The sequence below is a fragment of the Poecile atricapillus genome, chromosome 4, assembly GCF_030490865.1.
Source record: "Poecile atricapillus isolate bPoeAtr1 chromosome 4, bPoeAtr1.hap1, whole genome shotgun sequence".
In the NCBI taxonomy this organism is placed as follows: domain Eukaryota; kingdom Metazoa; phylum Chordata; class Aves; order Passeriformes; family Paridae; genus Poecile; species Poecile atricapillus.
In genome coordinates, this window is record NC_081252.1 from 53,867,933 (window position 1) to 53,893,757 (window position 25,825).

A 25,825-nucleotide genomic window follows, 5' to 3' on the forward strand; every position below is an offset into this window, starting at 1 on the left:
CTTTACAGACAGAGATTCTGAAGACAAAAAGAAGGAGCCAGTGTATCTCCTACCATTCTTAACCTCCTCATTAGCCTTTTCTTTCCTTCTTCTTATGGGAACTCTCTGTGGAAGAACAGGATATTTCAGAGAACAAAAGGTCTGCAGTTTCAATCCCTTGCTTTCTGGTCCTGAAAATAAACAGAATTTCCCAACCCCAAAATTAGCTCCTCAAGAGCTTGGAAACTTTATCAAATAAGTAGCCTGAGGCTTATGTGTTAACCAAGATAGGGACATGCAGTCCTCATGCTCAGTGCTGGGTACTGCTCATTCACATAATAACCTCAAATTCATTCTTCAGCAACTGCAGAGTGAGTAATACTGATACTCTTAACCACAGATCTACCTTGGACTTGGTACAGAGCAAAAAAATATTAGGAGCACATACAAAATAAGATGTCATGATGTGTGTTTCTAAATGATACTTAATCCCTACAGTGGGACGCAGTGAGATGGTTAGTCTCCATGCACACTGTGTTAGAAGGAAGAAAACTTTGGAGAGCATCAGACACCTGCAAGTTGAGAGGGACTGAGGCTGCCCAACAGGCAGCTCTAATCATGGGGCTCTACTTAAGCTCTGAACTTGGGCAACCAAAAAGCAAGAGTTGTTTGACTCAGAGGGCCTGAATGAAAACAAACAGGAAATGTAATTTTTGTCTTCTGACTGCTTCAGTCCACTGGTCAACTAAGTATGAATTCACTACAAACTGAGCTGACTTCCTGGGAAACTATTAATAGTCAAACAGCTGTCAGATACCACCTACTTTACTTTTCCTCAGATTTGACTGATGTGTTAAACAATCAACCAACCTAATACTTGCACTGTTTGCAGGGTTTGCTTAGAGTACAGCTATTGTAGCTTGACTCCTCGCTGCGCTATTTCTGGATTCCAAAACAGACTGAGCAGCATGCAGAAACCTATTCAGTCTTGACAAGGCAATACTGATCTATTGTGCTAGGCAGGATGGAGGGAACTTGAAAGACAAAGATATCTTGGGATTTCACAGGTAAAAAGTAAGTGAATGAGTATTTTGCAAGTCAGTCAATTACTGATCAGGATATTTTGGACTGCAATTTCAGGCACAAGAATGTAAAATCCTTGTTTTAGGCACTATCACAGTCTTTGGTTCTGGCCTTTTATGGACCAAAAGCATTTAAATTTCTCCTCTTCATGCTCCCCACTAACAAAAGAAAAAAACTGTCCTGGCTGCTGAAAAAAAAAAAAAAAAAGAAAAGAAAAAAAAAGACAAATTATCCTTCTTTAATTCTTTTAAATCATAACTCAATGATTTTTTGTTAACCAACTACTGCCTTACAGGAGAAAGCAAGCCTAAGTGTGCCACACATTTTCTTCTGCAAAACTACCTACTTTCTATGCTTGGGCCCAATCTATTACTATGTTCTTTTTTCTTTTTATACATCCATTGGCTTGCTCAGAAATCACACAAATTCCAAAACTAACTTTATCTGAATCTTGTAATACTATCACTGCTCATGTATTTTCTGAACACTTCTGATGAAAACCAAAATGACTTTTCACTCCGCTTTAAGCATGCATAGCTGAGTAACAATGATTACACATAGACCAATTCAGGCACTATCACACAAAGTTTCAAATGTCTGTTCTTTCTTTTTTAGTTGTAAATCAGAAAGTTAAAATCTGGCTATTAAAGAAGCTACTGACACTTACCTAAGAACACCTCACTAGTCACCACAGATATTTCAAGTTCTGGAAATAACACAGGCTAGCTTTTCCTCATCTCAAAGTATTAACTCCCCTTTTTTGGGGGTTTACTTTTTTATGGAAAAGGAAGCATTGTTTTTCATTCAAGGTACACTATCAACTGTTTCAAACAAACAAGATGTCAAAAAGGGGTGTTTGTTATGACTTTGAAGATAGCAATAAAAATGTGCAGAAAGCATTTTGTGCAAAAATGCCTTTACAATTTCATTAAAACAAACAGACACAATACTGGCCAATCTAATAAAATTCCTAAATTTATAACTGTATGCCCCAAATGCTATATATAAACCACAGCAAAACAGGATAACCTTTGTTCAAAAGATACCTTTACTCAGATACATTTCATGATTGTATCAACTCTATTTTAGAACTGTGATGTGTAAAAATCAGAGTTGCTCTTTATGCAGCATTAAATCCACTACTAATCACTTCAGCTCATTTTATGTTTCACTTCATTTATAGTGAGCATTTTTAAGCCTAAATTTGTAGTGCCAATAACTGACCAGTTTTGATAAACTGTTTCCCTCTGTCAAAACAACTTATCAACTGTCAACACAGTAAGCAATAAAGTAATGCAACATTTCAGTCCTTTCAGCATAATTACATCTGTAATATGAAGAAATGCAGCATTCAAATCCTTCTTATCTTTTTTTTTTTAATCGCTGATGCTTTCTAATGACTAATGTACTTTACTCAGACAGAAGAACAGAAGCAGACCTAATGGAACAACTCACTGATTCATCCTCCAGTTTAAACAAATGCTCATTTCACCTGAATTTCAAATCTTCATGTAAAAAGGTATTTTAATGAAGCAGGTAAGATGACTACAAACTTATTATATGTGTCATAAAAACCTTTAAAACGGAGAAGTTGTTTTACTTGTAAAAATATTAAATGGCAATCACGGGATTTCTCTTCTGTCAAACAAAAACTCATAGAAAATAACATGTAAATTAAAAGTTAAGTATTTTATACTATTCACTGCCTTCTACGACCTTTATTTTGAAAGAACCAGAACTATAAACTGTACTCAGTATAATCCCCTACTATTCTATGCAGCCCAATGCAGCATAAAAATAATTCCCTGTTTTAACAAAGAGAATTTTGCCAGCTACTACAGGTGTACTTAGCCCTTACACTCTAAAACTTCTTAATGGAAAGAGCATCAAGTACCTAGCACTTACTAGTGTTGAACATTTTCTTTTTTCAAACTGCTTTTAAGGAAATGAAATTACTTGGGGATTTATTTTAATTGAAGATTCAATTGGACTATACATTTCTATGCAGTTTCCATAGCAACATTCATTTCAAAATAAAGAAGCCGCTTCTCTATTACTCATTATTACTAAAATTCAATTTAATGTCTCTCTTGGAACTAAACAACATTAAAAGAGGCCTTGGGAGAAATCCATCTAGCACAACTAATTAGTTTTGAAAATGGCTTTTTAAAATCCACCTAATTTGAATTTCATTCACATCACAGCCTTAAAAGCAACAATTTTGCTTTAGTTTTTGTTTACTGAAGTTAACAATGGCCAAAAGGTACAGAACTGTTTTCCTCCGGTCTGAACAAAAGAAAGATAGGTGCTGCAAAAGAATGGCTTTTAGAAAGTTCACAGCCCGTATTTGCCCTAAGTCATGAATTGCCAGTCAGAATACTAAGACTGGAATGCCATCATTCCCCTTCAAGCATGTGTTAGTCTAATAATTCTTACTGATCTTGGCAATTCACTTATAAAGGACATGACAATAGCCTAGACCAAAATACATGCTTATTCTGAAAAAGAACAAGTAGGTCAGAGGAGGGAGTTTCTCTTTTCACATACCTTTTTCTATCACTGGTCTCACTCAGCATAAAATCTAATACTCCTCAAAGGCATAAGCCACATTTACCTTACTGTTTTATTGCACATTCTACTTAACTGCAGTTTCCTTATTTTTGTTTGTGCAATAATGAAGACCAAGAATAGAAACATGTAAGTTACAATCTGCCTCAGTAAATTTGTGTGGCCATGATATTAAATATGTGAGAGATCCATTCACTGCAGAAGAACACTGTCTTGTATATGAAGGAAAAAAACTATCTTAAACTGCTATTCATACTAAACTAAATTAACTTCAGCCAAGAAGAACTTCTTTTTTTTTTAAATGGTTTTAAACCAGCAAAACCTAAAGCAGCAAGAGGAAGAGCCACGGATTTTTAATACTAATTACAAGACATAAATTACAACTCTTGGATCTAAGCCAATCTCTTAATGGCAAGGTAATGCCATCACACACAAGCAAATTAAGTACTATCTTCATTCCCACATCTCTTATGCAGTTACCTACGTGCCCTCATTCAGATCCCAACAGCTTACTTAGGCAAAATTTCATCAACAAGTGAGCAAAATGCCTCACAAAACTGCAAAGAGCAGATGAACTGAGTTGCTTCAGAGATAGTTCTCCTGCCTTCTTCTGATAACTTTACTAAAATACACTTGTGAGAAGAAAAAAAAAAGAACATTTTGTATTAAAATAAAAGGATGACTGTTAAGCAAATGAAGTTAAGTTGTTAGGTCTGAATTTCCATAAGTTTACACAAAAATATAATTGACAAATTTGTATTTATTACAAATTTATCACATATTATCTAGCCTAAGATTAAAATTCTTTGATGCCTGACAGCCCACTGCTAATTTATTAAGAATAATGCAGAATCTATATTGCTGAATGCCCACATTCATACCACATTCATGGAAGTATACTCCACTTCATACACTTCCATTTAGTAACGTGTAATTTTGGAATAGGTGATGGCAACTTGCCCACTGTGAAGTCTGTAGTTTTTGACAGTCAGAAAGAAGAACAAGGTTTTGAAATATTTTATTAAATGCATCAATCCCATTTCTGTTACAGGGACCCATTAATGCTTGCGTATTTCCTTCCAACTCTAAACCAGCAACTTTGCAGTTATTTTGGCATTTTTCATCGTGGGAACATATGAGCATTCTTGTTTGAAAATGATGAATGCTTTCTGGGAGAAAAGCATCAGTACTATATTTAGGAAAACTCTTTATATTCCTTACTAAATAAAACAGATTGTACTAAATGTAACAACATACCATAGTGTAATTGTGAGCCACCTTGTGCAAGTCAGTGCAACCCTGCGCATCAGCAAAAGATCGGATTCCAAGGCAATTGGATGGATGAAGCTGCTTCATTAGGAATTTACAGCATGCTTCTACAACCTGAGAGAGCTGAAGAAGGCAAGCTGTAGACAACAGGCACTCAATGTTATCTTCTTTTAATTCAAGGCGACCTAGTAACATCAAAAAGAAAAATCACATTAATTTGCTCTTATAATCTTACAAATTCCCTAAAACCCCAAGGCAACAGAATTATTTACAGATTATATGACAGAATAGAATGCTTTGTAAACATCACCCTCAGCATTAGATAACTAATAGTTTTCAAAATTAGTATCTAAAATGATGTAAGGAAAGGAAATTCTAATGAGATTCCTTTTTTTGTCAGTCATGATACATTTAATATATTCACGTAATTTGTTAACTGAATATAGTATTATCAGAGAAACTTTATCCTATCAAGTTGTCTCAGGTAACAGCAATGAGACCTAATTGCTGCCTACCGCTTTCTCACTAGGGAAGGGGAGGGGCAGGTCCTGATCTCTGCTCCCTGCTGACTGGTGACAGGACCCGAGGGAATGGCCTGAAGCTGTGTCAGGGAGTTAGGCTGGACATTAGGAAAAGGTTCTTCCCCCGAGGGTGGCTGGGCACTGGAACAGGCTCCACAGTGAAGTGGTCACAACACCAAGCCTGACAGAATTCAAGAAGTGCTTGTAAAACATTTTGGGAGACATGGTGTGATTGTTGGGGTGTTCTGAGCAGGGTCAGGAGTCAGACTTTGAGAATCCTGGTAGGTTGCTACCAACTCAGGATATTATATGATTTATTTTTATTTATTTATAAGAATTGAAGTAATGTGAATAATTTGTAAAGAGCATTTGAAATCTAGTAATGGAATACAATGTTCACATGAGGACAATTCATTAGATGAAATTTCCATTTTCACTTCAATTACCTGTATATGCATATTGAACCAGAGCCCACAGTGCCTTTGGCTCCACACCCTCCATCTTGATTTCTTCCTGTCTTGCTTCCCTTACATCATTAGTGAACATTGCTGCAAAGTAGTCCGAAACAGAGGAGAGAACCAATCTGAGTACGACATGCAAGAGAAAGTAGAGAAACAAAGAAAAAAAATGTAGTCAACCTCAAGTTTGTTAACTTATGATTCATTACTTTGCCCTTTGAAGAAACACTGTAGTGAGAAAAACACTTAAAAATTGACAAAGTGCTCCATGCTCTAGTTTCTCTCTATGAATAATGAAGTACTGATACTGAACCGACATTTGCTACTGATCTAAACTAATTACCCTTTCAAAGCTCAATGACTTTCAATAGCCAACACAGACATAAATGCTCCCAAATCCACATAAATCAGAAATGGAATATAAATATACGTTACTTAAATAAAAATAAAATTGAATTTATTTTAATTTACAGTATGTTATATACTTTTTTAATTGGGAAATAATGACTTACCAGTCCTTTTCAAAGGGCTTTAAAATGCTTTTGCTCTTGGTCTGCACAAATACATTCAATTCCTAATACTGCTAACAAAACTTGTCACAGTCAAGTGATGGAGTCAAGTGTGGAGATGATACAGAATAATCTCTTTTGTGAATATGTATTTAGCCTTTTTTAACAATTCCGGCTATTTTACATGTGTATGTTACATGTGTAGGTAAACATGTTTGTGCACAACGGACATTTCTTTGGATTACTGAGAGCAAAACACTCACTACAAATAATAATGCCACTCTGCAAAATGTGCAAGAATTTCGATGCCTCAGTATGTGTTCAGAGACTGGGGTAAAAGAGAAAATTGTATCAGGCAGGAATATGAAACCTACCATAACTATTCAGGAGGAGTAAGAGACCTCCAGGAATGGCCTTGTGGTTTGGATGAATTTTTGTGCTGTAGCAGTTCACTGTTGCCCTGCCCACAGGGAATTCAATATAAATACACTTAAAAATACAAACAAGCAAGCCCAAGAACCCAGCCTACTGCAAATACATTAAACAGTCCATATGCACACATTCAATTAATTTAAAACTCCTGGCAGTTTATGCTGTGCTGAATTATTACACTGGTGTGTTAAAATGACAGAGGTCCGGAACCACAAAACAGAGCAAAACTAATTGAAAAGGTGAGAACCAGTGCTTAGGGGAGGATTTACAGGTACATATACAAAGTAATGAAATACAAGGAGCTGTCTCTTAGTTAATTAACTGCAAAGTAATAAAATTTTGACTAATTAATTTCATAATACATTTTCCTTGTGAATTTTCAGATCATTGACCATTTGGTCAGGCTTACAGGCTTACAAAAAAAAAAAAAAAGATAATCCTTTTTTTCTAGCTGCTGAGGCAACAGAGTAGAGTTATGAGTGCATGGGAAAAAGATTAATTTTATTTTAACACCTTGTATGATTGAAGTTTTGTTAAAAGAAACACAGTTCTGTTCTTTCAAAGAAAAATGAAATTCTGTAATTGAAATATGAGATTTATTCTGTGGCTGACTAGCTAAGAAAAATTAGAACTTTCTGCTAAGGTAGGGCCCAGGCATCACTTCTAGGCATTTTAACCTCAGGTTTAATGACATCTGCATTTCAATGAAAATGCTGCCTCACAGAGATCTATAGAAGTGGAGTAAATTAGAGAGTACATTCATGTAAGTATCAAGGGAGAATTTCTGCAACTGCTTTTGATGATAGAATGAGATGACAAGATCAAATTTCTATGTACAAAATAGGGGTTCTCACTAGAAGGAAAGTGGTTTGAACCCAAGTATCTCTGCAGGTCAAATTCAAAATTTAAAAAAGCAAAACAACCAACTTAACATATTCACATCTGGCAGTTCTGACTTGGAACTACCCAGAACAGAGCTTGAAAAAGACAGTTCTTCTCCAATGGGAAACAGAACTTAATACTTAGTCATATCACAGTTTGGTGGTTGTTTTCTTTTTTTTCTTTCCCTAGCAGTGCAACTGGACTAGGTAGCTGCACTATTATTTAGAACACTGGACTGTACACATTTTAGCAACAACTGCTGAAGAAATGCCAAATAATAACACAGAGGTCCCAATGCCTTCTATCAGAGTTTTGATATCAGCAAATTTCTTCCTGCAATTTCTAGACTCAAGAGTCCTCCAATGGAAATTAACTAAAATGTAATCCATTTACTATTTTTGAAAATGTGTTCAGATCCATGAGGAGGTATAAATGCTTCATAGGGGTAAGTGCTTTCCAGAGAGTGACTTGCATGTGCTGACAGAGGATGTGAAGTCCAGAAGTAGCTTAATACAGGTGATTTGAAAAAGCACAAATTATACTGAGAGCAGTTTTTTAATAATTTCACAGTGAAAACCTTAGAAGAGGTATCCACACTTTTCCCTTAATTCAACTGCTTTAGGAAAAACAAAGTTCTTTCAAAGGAAGAAATGGGATTAAAATATACAGTGACAATGCATCAAGGTGACACTAAGCTAAGATAAAAGAAAACAAAGGCAGACTTTCAGCCAACTGGCCTTTTCTTGTCCTATCTTTTTCCCACTAGTCAATAAAAATCAGTTACTCACATGTGATTTGATATTCACTTGTCACTAAATACTGACAAAATCTCGATGTTTTAGTACTACAGGAGGCTCCAAAGCTACTGATGTCTTTAATTTCAACAGTTTGTATTGATCCAAAATTAGAAAGATCTACCATGATGGCTTAACTTATTTTGAAGAGTTTTCCACTGAGAGCAAGTAAAATATGTGGCACACTTTAAAACCTGTACTTGTTGGAACTGCCACAAGCTGCATCATCTAGATAATTTTCTAGGTCACCAAAGCAATTACTATGTAAAATGATGACAGCTGCCAAACCTCGCAATTTACATGTTTAGTATCTCCAAACCCGTCTCACCTGACAGAATGAAGTGAAGCTGCTTAAGATCTGAAAGATAAAAGGGACTCTTCTAGGCAGCTCCTTGTCTGTGGCTGTGTAACAGTTGAAAACTTGTCCTTGGAAACTCACTATCAGCATTTACTGAAGTTGTAAGGTGATGCTGAGGAGATCATGCTCTTTCAAACAAGCTTCCTAAACTGTAGAGTACAAAAGGTTCCCTTTGCTCTCTTAAGTCCCCTGTCTTTTGTGTTTCCATCCTTCAGTGTCAACAGAAAGACAGACAATGGCTCACCCCAGACTGCTGATTAAAGGATGTGGAGCAGACTTTAAATGCCCTGTGGGCAGGAATTCACACATATTTCCCTTTTCTTACATGGATGTTCTAACCAGTGGGTTATTACCAAAGAAAACAAGCTTTTACTATGGATAGAGAAGTTAGCTGAACATAATAAATACAGACATAATAAATCATCTGAAATTGCAGTGCACACAAAATAAACACCTGCTATGAAAAACTTAATTAAACTAATTAAATCAAAGTATCCAAAATTTATTTATGGAACTGCAAGCTGAAGGGGTGGGAATATAATACATTTCTTCCTAGTGGAGAATGGTCCCCTTTTCCTACTTGCTTCTTGACCTTGGAAGTAAGTTTTTAGCTATAATTTCAGCACAGAAAAAGAAGATAAACACTTATGGAACAATAGAGAATGCCATATTCTGAAAAATCATGACAATATGCCATGCTTTATTTGTAGTAGACTCATACCCTGAATTCTTTAAATTGATACAAAACCTCTCAGAATTTCACAGCAATGTATTACCTGTGCTTATTACCAAGGCAGATACCAAACTTATGTCTCTTTTCTCTAAAAACATACATCATACACCTCACAACACTCAATAAAAGTAGAAACTGATAATTTATAAAATACAGGAATATTATAAATACCAGCTTCAAAACAGAAAATCTGAATATTCCTCCCTATATATGAGTGTGATTAATATTAATAGCGAAAAATGTTCTTTCTTAACAACTCTATGTGACCACATAGTATGAAGAACTCATCTTTCTTATGAAAAAACAAAGGAAAACAAAGCTGTCCAGTGCAAGTGAACCTTCTATTTTCTTACTCATGTTGGAATGCCAAGCCATTACGCTAAGATCTATTTAATACATATTCTGTTGCTTACTAAGTCTCAAGAAAAAATAATCACTAGTGTTCTGAAATGCCCTGACTGAGCCAGCCTGCAGTCAATACTAAAGAAGTCAGAAATTGTATGGAGGCAACAAAAATACTACAGAAGTCTTTTCTTATAACATTGGCTGCTACAAGTAGATAAAGGCAGTCAATTATAAGAAATTATATAAATTATACGAAATTGTATAATTTCTATAATAAATATAAAAATATAATTATAGAAATTAATTCTTGAATTTCTATAAAATTTAAATGAAATTTAATATTTTCATATTTATCCCACTATGAAAAAAATTCAGTTTTCAATGAGATACTTTGGATCTACTGAGATTAAGATTATAGTTATTGCTATGTTTCTCTGTGAAAACAAAACAGAGAAAGAATTTATTATGCAAAAGGAAAAGCTTCTTTGTAAGTTGCTCCTACATTATAAAGTGAACAAGGGACAATTGTAAGCCTCCCACCTCCTGCTACAAGCACAAACTCTGCTTCTTTGGCTTTAACTTTTAAGCGCGTTTAACACACAATATACCAGCTACAGCAAGATGTTTCTCCTCAGAAGAGAAGTCCAGAGCAAATAACAGATAGTAGCATATGCCTCATGTACTACAGAAATAGATACAGTAGCAGAAACTGGAGAAGCAAAGTCAGTTTTTTAAATAAATGAGAAACAAGTGTGAACCACATTAAAGGACTTTTTAGCGTGTTGCCTATCCATTTATTTCATTGCAAATAGAATCTTCTAGTCTTTACAAGATATGCATAGCTGTCCTCTGCACTCTTTCTACACATTTTTAACTATTACATAAGCCACAGTCCAAACACTTATTGCAAAGGGGTTACCTTGGCTCCATAAAGAAGTAAAATTATTTCCTTATAATAATCACAATTTTTTCCTGTTTACACCATTCCAAAGTTTTTTTGATCTTAAATTACTTGAGCATGTGCCCACTAGGGGTGTGTGTATTCCATGTTTTTATCTGATTCATTCTTTTCACAGGAACAACACAGTTAAGTAACTAATTTGAACATTTCATAAAATAAAGTCTCTGAGCTATGGTTTAAAAGTCTCCCTGATTCTGAAGTCAGTTCCCATCCCCATGCTGTCATTCCCTCAGCTGAGTCAGTACAACAGTGTGGATAATATCTGAATAAAAGCATAAATCTGGCTTTCTAAGGAAAGTACCAATTCCAAACCAGCAATCTCTTCCCATATTTTTATTACTATTACAGCTCTGAGACGTAGTTTCACTGTGGGAGTCGAATGAGCAATGGAAAACAAAAATGCTTTAGTTGCTATTTCTGTTGTAGACCTCAACTTAGGAAACCACAGCTTAATTATACTTAGATTCCTATTCAAACTACAAATTCTGTGCATTAAATACTATAATGTGCTTCAGTTACACATGCCTGTGTTTTGCAATCTTTGGTATTTTCCTAGCTTTTAAGTGTCATACATAGGATCTGTTGATTACCCAGATGACTGAGAGGGTAATGTTTGAACTAATTTAGACCTCTAATACTGGCAGTGTTCAGAAGTCTCCTATCAAAGACTCTTACTATGGGAGTAAAAAGACCGTCGGTATTGTTAATTGTGACTCCAATAACATAATTGCTAGTACACAGAAAAAACTAAATCTAAGAAAAAAAATGTTACATCATTCTATGGTAAAGAAACCACTACAACTTATAATATTCTGGGAGTATATTGGGGACTCCTGGGGGTTTAATTTTGTTATGCAAATACCATAAGTATACTTGGAAACAAAAATCACGTCTTTTTTTTTTTAATCTGTATTGCATACAACAGACAAATTAACTTTTGTTTCCAAATAAATGTTAAAAAAACATACACATGTTTAAAGTATTCTAAATTGTTTAGGATGTTCTGACATTTTTTTAACAAAAGATGGGACACACTTTGAAAGTGCATTTGTCAATAATTATGAAGTTATTTCAAATTATAATAAACTTACCTGTGAGCTGGAATTCTACGATCACCAGCGACTAACACCACATCACACAGTTGATTATGTCTAAGATAGTTCTCCATCTTTTTAAAAGTTTGTTCAGCATGGTTGAGAGCCTGAAAAAATTCATCTGAGGTACAGGGCTCCATTATTTGACAAGAGGATATGGTGTGACTGCTGTCGGAGATTCTGCTGAAGACAATAACAGAAATCTTAGTTCACACAATATTCAGGTGAAATTTTATCTACAAAGGATAAAATAAAAATCACACATGATTTTAAAGTTGATATGCATGATTTTTTTAATATCTATTCCCTTGTTAATTTATTTTTCTTTATATTTTCTTTCTCCCTTTCTCCAAACCTAATCTAGACCTTTGTGAAAAAAGTATGATCATTTCATGTTGTACTCTTCAACTAAGAGACACACAGAGATTGTCACAGTAAGTCTATCTGTAGTGCTGTCAGATGGAAGGAAGAACATCCACCAAGACCCTGCAAAGTGAAAAATTAATGGAAGGATGGCAATAAGGAACCAAACCTTTCCCTGCCATTTATTTTTCACACTTAGTCTAAGATGGCTTGAACAAAACTCAGCTGGTAAAAGCATATGGACATGCAGGGGAAAAAAAACACAAAGAAACATATTGATACACCACCCCTCTTATTGTACTCCTTGTGTCTGATATGAGATCTAGCACATCAGAAGTCAACAGAAGTGAAAAGCAAGGCTGGATGGGGAGAAAAATTATTCCCATTTGTAAACACACATACAGAAGATTGGGAAAAAACAGGAATAGAGAAAATGTAAAAGGAATGCATGGATCTAGGAGATAAAGGAAATTCATCCTAATTATGTACACTGTGGAAAGCATGTCTTCTTGCTCACAGTTCTTTAACTGACTACTATTTAGTTTTCAACAATGCAGGCAACTTATAAAATACCCTGGATCTACCATTACATTTGGAAGGACATGATTTCACAAGATCTGCATCCTGACCCCTGCTTCCACAAAGATGTCATGAATGGAGCATCACGCTCAGGGCTAAATCCACCACAAAACTTACCTCACTCCTCAGTGTAGGATACTCATTTAAAGACAGAGCTCCTCAAAACCAAAGTCTAAATTTCCAACAAGATTTTCTGTAAAGGGAAACTTTGTGATTTGGTCTTGGGTTCTGTTATATGTTTTGGTTTTGGGGATTCTTTTTGCATGTACCGAGTAGCTAAAAAAGCCAAGCAGTTTGGTAATTAATTCATAGCTAAATCTAATAATGGATCAGAAATTAGATACCTGCCTACTGCTTTCCCTTGGGGGACTTAATGTTAAATGTTCTCACTGAAGCTGTGGTTAGCCATTAATTTATGTGTCAACTTCTTCCCTGCTCCCTGTAGCTCACAAGTCACTTGTTCTGCTCCACCACCAGCCCTCTAACAGGCTGGAACAAATATTCTTTGTGGCCATTTTAGAAAATGAATCAGGGGCTCATACAAAGATGGAACCACACAACCATGGACAATATTGTGTTGGCCAGCTGGGTGGCATTCTCAAGGGAATGAGCAAGAAGTATTCAGTGAAAGCAACTCTTTAACCAGCAGCCCTGATAAACAACATCAGAAGTGGAAAGAGTAGGTTGCTGGTCAACACACAAATACTTAGGAAATTACACTGTACCTCTGTATCACAATTTAACACATTCTCAATTGGGTTAATACCTTGTGGTTTTTTTCTGGTTTGTTTGCTTGTTTATTTGAACTGTATTTTAACCCATATTCCTCAAAGTAACTCAATAATAATTTTTTTTAAATTACATGCTATCAGGATTTTATTTACATTACAACCTTACAAAGTGTTTTGCAGATAGAATGGAAAAAATAACAAAGGCAAAAGCTTTCCAAGCCAGCACTTGCTGGATCACAACCTCACTGGAGCTATTGCCAGCCTCAAAACTGCACATATTTTCCACAGAGAACTCAGTCATCACTGTTGTTCAATAAGAAAAAATAATTGCAGTGGTGATTTTCAGTGACTGTTTTTCAATATCCACAATAAAGCGTGTATTCAGGACACAACAGAATCAAGCCTAGTCCTCCTCCTCATCTAAAGATGCTCAATCCCATACTTGTCCTCTAGCTAGTAACTTACAAACCATCTTCCACAATGAAGAGAAAGGAGAAGGAAAGAAAGACTAAGGTTCAGTCCATACAGTCTAACAGTTCCAGTATTTGCAAAAAAAAAAAAAAAAAAAAAAAAAAAGAAAAATAATGTTTCAAAAGCTATTTGTGCCTGTTACCCTGTGACTGGATAGAAAAATTTAAATGCCCTGCCTTCCACAAACTGTTCTATAAATATTTTTCCAGTTCTATTTGCCACAGCAACGACGACCTGGGAGAAATCCTAAAGAACTTACACCCTCAAAGGTCAGTGAGTCTGAGGTAAAGACATACCAAAGGATTCTGTTGCTCGACAACTCAGGGTGAGGACACAGGCTTAGTTTGCATGTTACAACATACTAACTCCAAGACTGATCATACAGAGCAATACTGCAGAGCTGCTACCACCAGGTACATTCAAATGTTGTCGTTAAATAATTAGAGAAATTTTACTAGACTGTTCAAGGTCAGCACACAGCTGATAAATTCTGGTATCCTATTTGTATTTAATGTTCAAATATAAATATACATTTTAGATTATATTTTAATACATTTTCCTACTTCAGTCTACAATAAAGTAATTCCAGTATTTTAATGCATACCTGGATGAAATTAACCAGATACAACACTCTCTACACTAGGTATGCTCTAGGTATTTTTAGCTTTATCTCCACCATGACTTCAAGGTCTGTAGATTGCTGCTAAGACACCACAAAAAAAGTTAAGAAAAGCAAATCTAATGCTAATAGGCTTACACTTTCTATACAAGAGTCTGCACAACTGTTGATGAATTCTTAAAAGTGTACAAATCCAAAAGGACGATGATTGCCTCAGGGATGCAGGACAGTTAACAAACAGCAGCAACAGAGGAAATCTAGGAGATGAAAATCTGCAGAAGAATTCAAAACTCACTGTCACAGTAAACAACCATTCTAGCTAATGCTGGTTACAAATTACACATAGGAGTATGATGTAAACAGTATTACAGCAAACTAGCTCTGATTGATCTGTCTGCACCTCAGATGCAACCCTGGTCAGAGATCTGGTACTAAACTTAGAACTGAGCTCTATACTAACACCAAATTAATTTGACAACAGGTTTCCTCTAAATGAATCACATAATGATCTAAATGATATCATAATGACAAAGACCTGATCTAAATGCTTTTCTACTTCTGCTATATGACAAGGCAAAGAGGAAGGACTGATACAAACAAAGCAGCAGAGCTGCTTCTGTTACTTCATATTCCTAGGGCTTGTAACTGGGCATTAAGTTACACAGGAGCACGAAATAATGTAACTCTGTAGCTTCTAGAAAAACGTTTTTTAAAAGGCCTTTTTCATGCACACAATTTATTTGTAAAGGAGGTAACAGGGTTTCCATATGAGAAAAAAAGCTCCTTGAAAACTACATAGACGAAAGTGTTGGTATGGGTTTTTTTTCCTTGTGTCAACATATAAGAAGCCATATTTTAGACTACAAAGGAAAAACATTTAATTAAGTTCTTAATATCACAAAACCTCCAGGTGTTAGGCAGAATTATGTAGTCTGTCTAAGAGCCTATACATTCTTAACAAATTAAGTGAACAAAACATGGTGTAAGTACAGTCTCCCCATAAGACAGAGATACAAATAATACAAAGCAAGTTCCTACATTGCCATTAGTTACATATTAAATTGTACCGACAGTGAACTCAAAATTTACCTAAATTATTTATTTTAAAGCATGTAAGCAAACATTAACATGAATTAGAAGACAGTAACAAAAATACAAAAACCTCTAGATGCTATACATGATTAAGCACATAATTTAAAAGATACTTCCAATTTACCACATCAAATCCCTTGTGCATTTTATCTAGTATAAAAATGTCTGCAAAAAAACTCCAAACCAAGACTTTTTAAAATCTCCTAAATAAATATCTGTAGTTCTCCAATTCCACCAAGTAACAAATCAATTTTGCCATATGCACATTATTCTCTTACAATTAAGACCAAAAGCTGTAGTATTTTCAATCTACATGTATCTTTTAAAATTACATGGTTTTTTTTCCTACTGTTATTGCCTTGCTACAAAGAGTATCCTAACTGGGGTAATACTGCACATAAAAGTTTCCCATCATAAATATATGTTGTTGAAGTGGAAAGTGATGTTATACCTCTATCATATCCAATGACACATCTGAATGTCATTTAAAATGGGATCTCTTCAGAGGTATGTTACTTACAGCTACATGGTTGTTGCAGAACACTGACACTGCTGTTATGATGCAGCAGTATGTAGGATTTCTTTTCCCAGTAATTCTAGTATTTTGACATGCAGTGATAAAAGCAAATACACTGTCTTCAGTTCTAAGCAATTTTGCGCTCCCTCCTTTCCTTGAATCTTTAAAGGTCATATATACAATAAACAATATTTATATTATGGACTACTTTGCTTTTCCACTAAATTGATTATTGTCCTATGGAATGAAAAACACTAAACTGCTATAAGTAGATCGATCTGTCCTTAATAGCCTTTATTAAAGTGTACCCTTTTAAGTAGCCACACTTTCTGAAATGCCACATCTGTGCAAAAAGTATCTTAAAAGTGAGAAAGCAAACATCATAAAATTTTCTGAAATGTCAAGCTATCATGCACTACATGAACTACAAAACAGGAAAAATACTTTTAGTGAAGAATGACTGACTTACGCAGTAAATGAAATAAAATAATTTAACTGATATTTTACAAGAAAGGTTAGTAATTTGCCTAATTTACAACAACTGGTAAACAACTTCCATTCAGGAACAAGTTTTACAGTTTCATCTTTAGTAACGATGTGTAAGAAAAAAACACCAAAACATCTTTACAGATGCAATAGAAACATTTTTTCCTTTTATGCCAGATGCACAGTTTAATAAAACCAAATGGGTTACTGCAATCACTTTAAAGCACAAATTGAGTGACTTTCAATAGATGTAATTTTTTTCTTTGATTTATAGTGTATTTTTTACAGTTCATTTTCCATCTTCTGTAGACACACATGGAAACTTGAGGTCAGAACCAGAAGAAGCTTACATTTTCATAATCTCCTCCTAACTGAAATAACTAAATCAGTATCACTTCAAAACAATGTGTAAAGCATTCTGTAACATTACCATGTAATGGACAATACCTTGTTCATAACAGCATGTACTGGTACACTGTTTAAAACACACACATATCCATGTTTGCGCTTTATGCCCACTGACTGCCTTTTAAAAAGGTCTAGTAAACACACAGAACCTGATTATTATTAATATTCTGTTTCTGATGCACAATAGCTTCTAGGTTTCTGAAGCATTTTTATTCAGAACAAAGGCTAGCCTTTGCTAACTATATACTAACTACAAACATGAAATGAATGTAGTTATTTTTCTCACAATAGAAAACATTTCTCACAATAGAAAAGTAATAATTAACCTGCACGAGCTGCTGTCCGATTCATTTTCTTCTTCACTCTCTCTATCATCTGTTTCTTGTCTGTCAAGCCAATGTGCACCTCCACAGTCTTCTGCTGAGAATTCAAATGTAGGGATTTCTGAGGTGGATGCCATTGGCCAAAGAGGTGAATTCTGGAAATCCCGTTGGCTGGACCTTCTGTAACCAACTGATGTTAAAGGTAAGTTACCCGAATCTAAAAACTTCGTGCCACCAGTTGTTACATTTTGTCCTCTATTCCAGAAGTCTCCCTGATGGTTTTCAATTGCCGAGTTAGGGGCTGATGCCTGATGACCAAACCACCTCCATCTGATTTTTAAAATCTGCTTCACATCAAACTCTTTACGAGAACCAGACATTCTTAGTGAAAGCCAGCGATCGTCTAGGCAACAGGGTGAGAAGCAGCACGCATAAAAGAAGATTTGTGCACCCAACCAAGACAAGAGAAACACATGCTCTGCCTGTCTGTGGCAAGCAGATTTTCTACAGAAGGAGGGGAAAAAGCATTGCAATCACACAAAAAAGGCTTCTTTAATGATATGTCATTTGAATATAAACAAAAGGCAACAGACAGTGAAAAATGCTGACATAAAAGAGGAGGTGAAACAATCACCTCCATCAGGAAAAATGCTAAAACCCTAAAAGCTCCAAGGCTGTTTCTGTTGCTGCCTCTGACCATTAGGTTTCAAAAACACTAAATATTCATTTAAACCCTTTCAAGAGCTAAATACCACCCCCTTTTCTTAAACCACAAATGGCAGCAAACGCAATTCCTATACTGCATCTTACAATCTCTTTCTTATTCTGTTAACTCTTGCTACTACAGAGGGGGAAAAACTGCAACAATCAAATTAAATTCCTTCTACACTGCTAAAAAATAAATTTACAGACAAGAATTAAAACCAACCCAAAGATAACTGATTATGCTGAGGAGAAACTGAACTGTAAATAATTCTTTTTCCCATTACAGGACATGATCTAACTTAAAAAGGATAAGAACAGCCTCAGAAGGCTCAAGGGACTAGTAGTGGAGGCTATAAAGCCTTTCATCTTGATGTGCTTTGATTCGAATCTAGGTCTGCAGTAACCAAAAATTCCTAGCTGAAATGAGCTAATGATTTCCATTCACTTATACATCACTAAAACAGAAAGCAAGAAAAAGCCAATTGGTCACCGTAAGACACCAGACAAACCCCTGCCAAATAAACAATGTAAGACAACCGGTCAAAAGGCTCCTTTCTAACCATACACTATCAGCTGTTCCACAACAATTAAAAGTACTATGATGGAACAGTGAAAAAGAGAGATGCACACCTTTGAGATAGAACTCTCTCTAGGATTGGTAATTTACGTAACGTTTTAAAATATCTAGCAAAAGTTTTTACTCAAATGAGGAATAGAAAGCCTAAAGCACAAAATACACGATGATCAATTTACAGTTCCCATGAAAACCAGCCTATTTCCTCTCTGACATATGAAGCTAGTTAGATATAGAATGCTGAGATTAATTTCAGTCACATGCAAATTGTAATAACAATTTTAGAATAAAAAAGAGGCACTGGATTTTATCAGTCCTTAATACAGAGATCTGTTTTCAAACTTTACAACAAATTTACAAGAGTGCTTCTTTACTACTCTACAGTTTTCATCAAAAGTGAAAGCCACTTTCTCTCAGATGAACATGAACTCCAAAATACAGAATCTTGGTATTTTTTAGAATCTCCAAAATATGGAATCTTGCAGTATTCTTTAAAAAAGAGTATATGCAGAGTCCACATCAAAACTTAAACAGTGCCAAATTTTACCACTGAAAACCCAAAAACTGTTTCAGACTCAGTGCCATGAGAATATCATGCTATTTTCTGAAGAAACACAATGCTGAAAGTGCTAGTTTTAACCTGGAAAGCTCACCCACCATTGCCCAGAGCAGCACAGTTATTTATCTAAGTGCTTCTCACAAAGGCTAGCAAAAGCTCATTTCTACAGGAACAGCATTCCAGCTGTTTCCACAGAGATGGATTTCAGAGTGTGTACCTTGCTGGCCTACCAGAAGCCAAATACTGAGACCTTTGCAGCATATCCAGAAAACAGCTGAAGATAGATCGGATGCAAGATGATTAAGTAGGTAAATCTATAAAGCTCTTACCATTTTTCCTGGGGATTTAATTTGAAGACAGAAAAAGAGGGAAATATTTAAGAAAGGATTAATGTTTTAATATATTAGCATGAAAATTGTATGGATGTTTAACCAAAATGATATGACATGCAAAACCCACTCATCTTGTACACATATAGCTAATTATTAAATGCTTAACTGTAGTATTCAAATACCATCATTTGTATAACTGCAAGTTGAGTGAAACTGGAGGAAAGCTTAAGAAGTAAAAACAAAAACATCTTTTTATTTATCCTCTCCTTCTATTTCGTATTGGCGCTGGGTGTTCACTGAGGGTGAAGAAACAGTACAAGCAACTGATGTATTTGTTAACATTCATGAAACTAGTAATATTTTAATTATCCATTTAACTATAAAAAGTAAGCTTTAGATACCTTTATTTCTGCTGGTATGGTAAATCCATTATACATAAGGAGTGACCTGGATTCTCACTCTTGTATAACAGACTCATTTAAAATTCAAGCTGTCCCAGTATAAGTCTACTAGGACAGTGGCAAAAATGCCATTCTAGTGCTTTTTCAGCACTTTTCATTGATTTACTGGCAAAAACAGTCCAATTACTGCTTTTCTTTGGCTGTGAAGCTATGGACTCAAAGGGAGATTGGAAAACAAAATGTGCTGCAGTTTTAACAGACCAAACCACAAAACCGTTTTCTATTCTCTTTCATTTTTCTAGATTAAAGAAACTCTCACTCCTCTACACACTCTTAAAATCATAGTTCTAAGAGTAACTGCATAAGTATCTAAAATATTTCTCTGTTTCATAGGAACATTTGTATTATAGATGACAAAATAAGACAAGCGCCAGTTAATTCTTCAGTTTAAATTGACAGTAGCTCTCAGAAATAATTGAGGGTCTCTTGCTCTGGACAATCTTTCTTACTATGAATAATGTGATATCTTTTATCACATCCCTAGCCAGGAGCTAACAGAGTTTTGAGAAGATCTCAAACAATAGACTGTTAGGACTTCCACTGACTAGGATCACCCAGACCTCATCACTGATATCTGGTGATTGGTGCTAACCAATCCAAATGTCCACCCCTCTATGGCCTCCCATCACAAATCCTTCTAAGGCACTAACACATTTCTGAGAACTCTGCTAAAACCCATCTTAGTCAAGCACAGTATACACAGACTTGGAAAGGATTCTGAAATATTTTTTCATTTACTAAGGCAAAAGTCTGCATTTATTGAGAAAACAACAGTGCTTATATCCATTTTTTCTGACCTTGGGCACTGTTGCAGTTTCTATTTTGTGGTGAATCAAAATAACATTTCAAATATAAGTACACTGTCACCTTTGAGAACATAATTCTATTTCTATTAATGAGGTTGTGTAAGCTTACTGTGTAAACAATTTTGAAAACTTTGATTTTTAATTGAACAGATTGATATTCCTTCAAGTGGATCACCTGAACATTTAAGCAAGTAATTTCTCTCATATGAAGAGCTTCACAAAGCTATAAATCCCTGCAGTTAGCAGTGGGGGACAGTTTCCCAGATTCTGGCTTGTGAACAAAAGAAAACATCTAAATAAATGCTGTATGTTAAATCTGCAACTGTGTAAATAGGTAACACCAAGAACATACCATGACAGCTTTTGAAATTGCCTTTTTTCAATATCTTCAGACAGTTTACCTGCACAGAGATAAAAAACTTTTTCTTTTACTAACCAAAAAATTTACTACACTGATATTCTCCAATATGATACACACTTATTCATACAAGTGTTAAAGGAAGATTGCAATCCAGCATAACTAGATAAATTTAAACAATTTTAGTCTCAAGATACTTCTACTGTATATTTTGAGGGAAGGTGTACTTCATCTTTAGAGTACATCACTGGCAAATATGAAAATATTATTATTTAAATAATAAAGCCTAGTGCTTTTGTTGATTGTGATTTTTCCTTTTTCTTGCCAAAGGAATTCAATGAAGTTTTCAAATAAACAAACATGTATACGGAATAATTTTTTCAGGCACTTTTAAGATTTAAATTTCAACACTACTTTGCATGGTAACATTTTTTCTGTCACTATTATGATTTGGCTCTAAAACCTTTCACCACTCAACTTCAAGGCAATTCAGATATAATATTTTCAAGGTATTTAGTGTGTCAAATGAATTTTAAAAGGGGCCATAAAAGCGCAGCTAGTACTGAGAAGATATTAATGGTCCTTTTAAGTGCCAATTAAGAATGTAAATGTCAAAATAATTACATAGTCTTTGTTGTGACTGCAAGAGTTGTTTTTTTAAAAAATACTGCTTAACAAAAGCATTAAATATAAAAAGATATGTTTTAGACATAAGTAGACTCATAAAGATGTGAAAAAGTAATATTGTCAGTGTTTAGTGATCCTAGATGAGTATTTGAAAACATAAGAAAGGTTCACTGACCATAAGAGGTTCATCAATTAATCAAATACATACTTAGAGCATTAAAAGGCATTCAAAATTTAACACTTTCTAAAATGGGATTTCCAAATGTTAAAATATTATTTTCAGGCATTAAAATAACTGCTGAAAGAAAAGCACTATAGACCAATTTCAAACTGCAATTCTGCTTATAACTATGCTTATGTTAGAAGAAGTCTTAAATATTTACTTTCTTTTTTCTTCCCTATTCTTATATTCCAGACCCAAAGTTACAGAAATAGCTCAACCAAGACTTCAGGAAGATTGCTATATTAATATTTCATTATTCTATAAAACAATAATCACTTCCTGTCCCAAAGTTTTATATAAACGCAAACCTGTGGTTCACGGTTATGTGAAAAGTGCCTTACATTAGCAGCTATGGCACAGTTCATTCAGGAGAAAGAGAGGAAAACATCCTACAGCTACTGACTAAAATTCATTGTTCTGACTGGCAGAAATGAGCTGTAGTCAAATTCCTGGTACTTCATCGCAACTTTCTGCCACTTTGCATTGTACATTTCTCTCGAAACAGGAGGGAGCAGTCAGCTCAACAATAGCATGAAAAGACTGATACACAACAACAATAACCTGGTTTGCTGTTTATTTTATTCAGCTAAGGGTGGGGTGAGGAACAAGAGAGATTTCCACACGTAACATAAGACTATGCTGTTAGATCCAAGCTCAAATATCATACTGGTTCACACACAACAGAAGTGGTGATTCAAGACACTTGTACTTCTTTAAGATTAAAACATTAACATAGTTTTATTCAATTAATATTGAAGCACAATAAGGGACTGCACCATCTATAGGTAAAGGCACAGTGTAGAGCTGTTCCTAATTAAACAGCACAGTAAGCTTATTCACTCTCAAAAAATGAGCACTCCATCATAAGCAAACCATCAGGTCAGACAGTGTTTTTAAGTTAAAACTTGTAATTCAAAATGGACAACACTGTGAAGGGCCAGTCTCTCAAAACAGAGAACAAGTTTTTGTATTACAAGGATCAAGTAGCAACACACAAGATGAAGACAAGCAAAAGATTCCCAGTTCATCCACTCCAAGAATACTGGTAGCACCAATTCTATGGGAAATAAAGTAGTCATCAATCTAGAGACAGTAATAGTCCGGCACAAACCGTCTCCTTTAGAAATGTCACTGTTAAGAAAGAGTGGTGACAAAAACACTGTTCTGCAGATTTTTAAAGACATCCTGCTCAAAGTAAAGCCATTCTTTACAACCACTTTAGGAAAGTATTCCCTAATAAAGTTACAAAAGACCATAATGGACAGATTGAAAAATTGCAGCAAATCAAAATAAAGAGATAGTTTCTTTTTGCAGACAGATCTTCTGGGTAAACTAAAGACAATATTTTAACATTTTTCCAAGACAGAAGCAGTGTTATTTCACCATGAAGTATTCAGATTTCCTCAAAAGCTCACAGAAAAATGGGTAAAGGATAACACTACCAACATTGTCAACAGCAGAGTGGATGTTTAGTTGGTAAAAAATTACAAGTATTCACAGTTGTGCATTAGGCACCATATAAAAATCCACCAGGTTATGACGCATTAAAAAAACAGTAAAGAAGCAGATTTGCAAGTGATTAGGTAATGCAACATAGCACTCTATGCCAGGCTACACAAACTTCTAAGAGAAATACATAGAGGTCTGTGGGCAAAAAGTTAACAGTTGTATTTAAATGTCAAGCTATGCAATGCCAGAGCTACTGAAGCAAAACATTTCAAGACACAGACTTGAGTGTTCAAAATTAATCATTTAACACCAAAAAACACCTCAAGAGACTAATTTTTCTCTCTCAGGGAGGACTTCTGTTTAATTAGCAGCTTCAGTTAAGCCCACCCCTCAATTGAAATTTTAAGTTGCATAAGAGATAATATATGAGGATATCATATCTTATTACATGTTTATAAAACAAGCGGTGTGATCACATCTGGAATTCCTTGTGTGCAACTGATCATTGCAACTCAAAAGTAGTGCTGCAGAAAACAGGGTTTACAGAAAGGCAACACACATGATTGAAGTATAAAACCAACAATAATCACACTAAAAGGCAGAATGCTTTATAAAAATCATAACAAAATTTATAAGTATCAAGATTAATATTTATGAGAATCATAATATCATAAATATGAAAAACAACTTCTATTTTACGAATCAATGTTGGACTTATAACATTTTTAGAACCCAATAGTGCATAACACTGCAGATGTCAAACAGAACTTCTCATAAAAGTCCTTTTGCCCACCTGAAGTTGAATCTCAGAAGAGGTATCATAGGTAACATGAAGGACTTGTGTAGGTACACACATAACAAAAGAATGTCTAGGGAATGTCTTCTGTACATGGGCCTGCTGCTGAATGGAGCAGGGGTGATATGGGATATGGAAAAGGCTGAGGTATTGAATGCTCTCTGTCTTTACTAGCAATATCAGCCTTCAGAACTTGGTGAAGTTCAACAATGGGAAGTGTGAAATCCTGCACCTGGGAAGGAACAACCCTACACTGTGGGCCACATAGCCAGAAAGCAACTTGCAGGAAAGGACCTGCTGGTCACCAAGTTGCACATGAACCGTAGTGTGCCCTTGCAGCAAAGAAGGCTAATGGCCCCCTGGCCTGCATTAGGAGTACTGCCAGCACGTGAAGGTAGTGATCCTGCCCCTCTACTCAGCAGTACGAGGTACGGTCATACTGGAGAGGGAATGCAAAAAAAGTCCTACAAAATGATGAAGGGTCTGGAGTTTTTCTGTCTGATCAAAGTCTGAGGGGGCGGTTTAGCCTAGAGAAGACTCAGGGGGGGTCTCATCAACATGGATAAACATCTGAAAGGAAGGTTCAAAGAAAATGGAGCCAAGGCTCTTTCAGGGGTGTCCAGTGACAAGACAAGAATCAATAGGCAACAGCTAAAACACAGCATCTAAACATGAGGAAAAACCTTTTCACTGTGAGGATGACAGACTACAGATTGCCCAGAAAGATTGTGGGGTCTACATCCTTACAGATATTCAAAAGCTGTCTGGACATGGTCCCAGGCAACTTGGTCTTGGTGACCTCACTTGAGAAGAGGATATAATGCCTTCTATTACATGCTTTTATTACAAACACTGTAACTTGATGATAGATTTTTCATGTTACAATAAGTTTCACAAAATTGTAAGAGCAAGATGATTAAATTGGAGATGTTAACTAAAGGCTTCCATTGATTTTACCAGTGATTTGGCTTAAGGAAGTATTATCAGGAAAAAAATGCAGAATAAATCACAGTATATTTAACTAAAACAAAACTAGTCCACCTCCTGGATCAATGCATAAAATAATATGTTTCTGAGGCACATAAGGAAAAATATCTTTTAATTCTATACTTAGATACTATTAAATCTCAGGTTAACCTATGCATCACGGTGTATTCCTAACCACAATCAGAAAACTGGTTTCTTAGGTTCTTTATTCTGACTCCACAGTTTAATGTGAAAGTAATCTCAGATTCCCCACTATGATTTATTTTACAACTCTTTTGACAGTAACTACAGCTCTTCTGCATGTTTCACGTCACATAGTTTCCCTTATCCCACATGTATGCATATGGCTCCCTACTAGGTACCAGAACAGGCA

The 25,825-nt window shown here is 35.3% G+C and overlaps 1 protein-coding gene across 3 annotated transcripts in view; it reads right to left on the reverse strand.

The window, feature by feature from the left end:
- KLHL5 (kelch like family member 5) overlaps window positions 1-25,825 on the reverse strand; it is a 50,213-nt gene that overhangs the window by 17,692 nt on the left and 6,696 nt on the right. Inside the window, exons 1-4 of one of the 3 annotated variants that reach the window (XM_058837138.1) lie at window positions 17,579-17,955; window positions 11,984-12,169; window positions 5,867-6,003; window positions 4,888-5,084 (exon numbers count right to left, since the gene is read on the reverse strand). In XM_058837138.1, coding sequence (XP_058693121.1) covers window positions 4,888-5,084; window positions 5,867-6,003; window positions 11,984-12,169; window positions 17,579-17,955 — 897 coding nt within the window. Of the gene's footprint in view, window positions 1-4,887; window positions 5,085-5,866; window positions 6,004-11,983; window positions 12,170-17,578; window positions 17,956-25,825 lie in introns of those variants that run through there. The other 2 variants (XM_058837137.1, XM_058837135.1) reach the window with 2 other exon arrangements.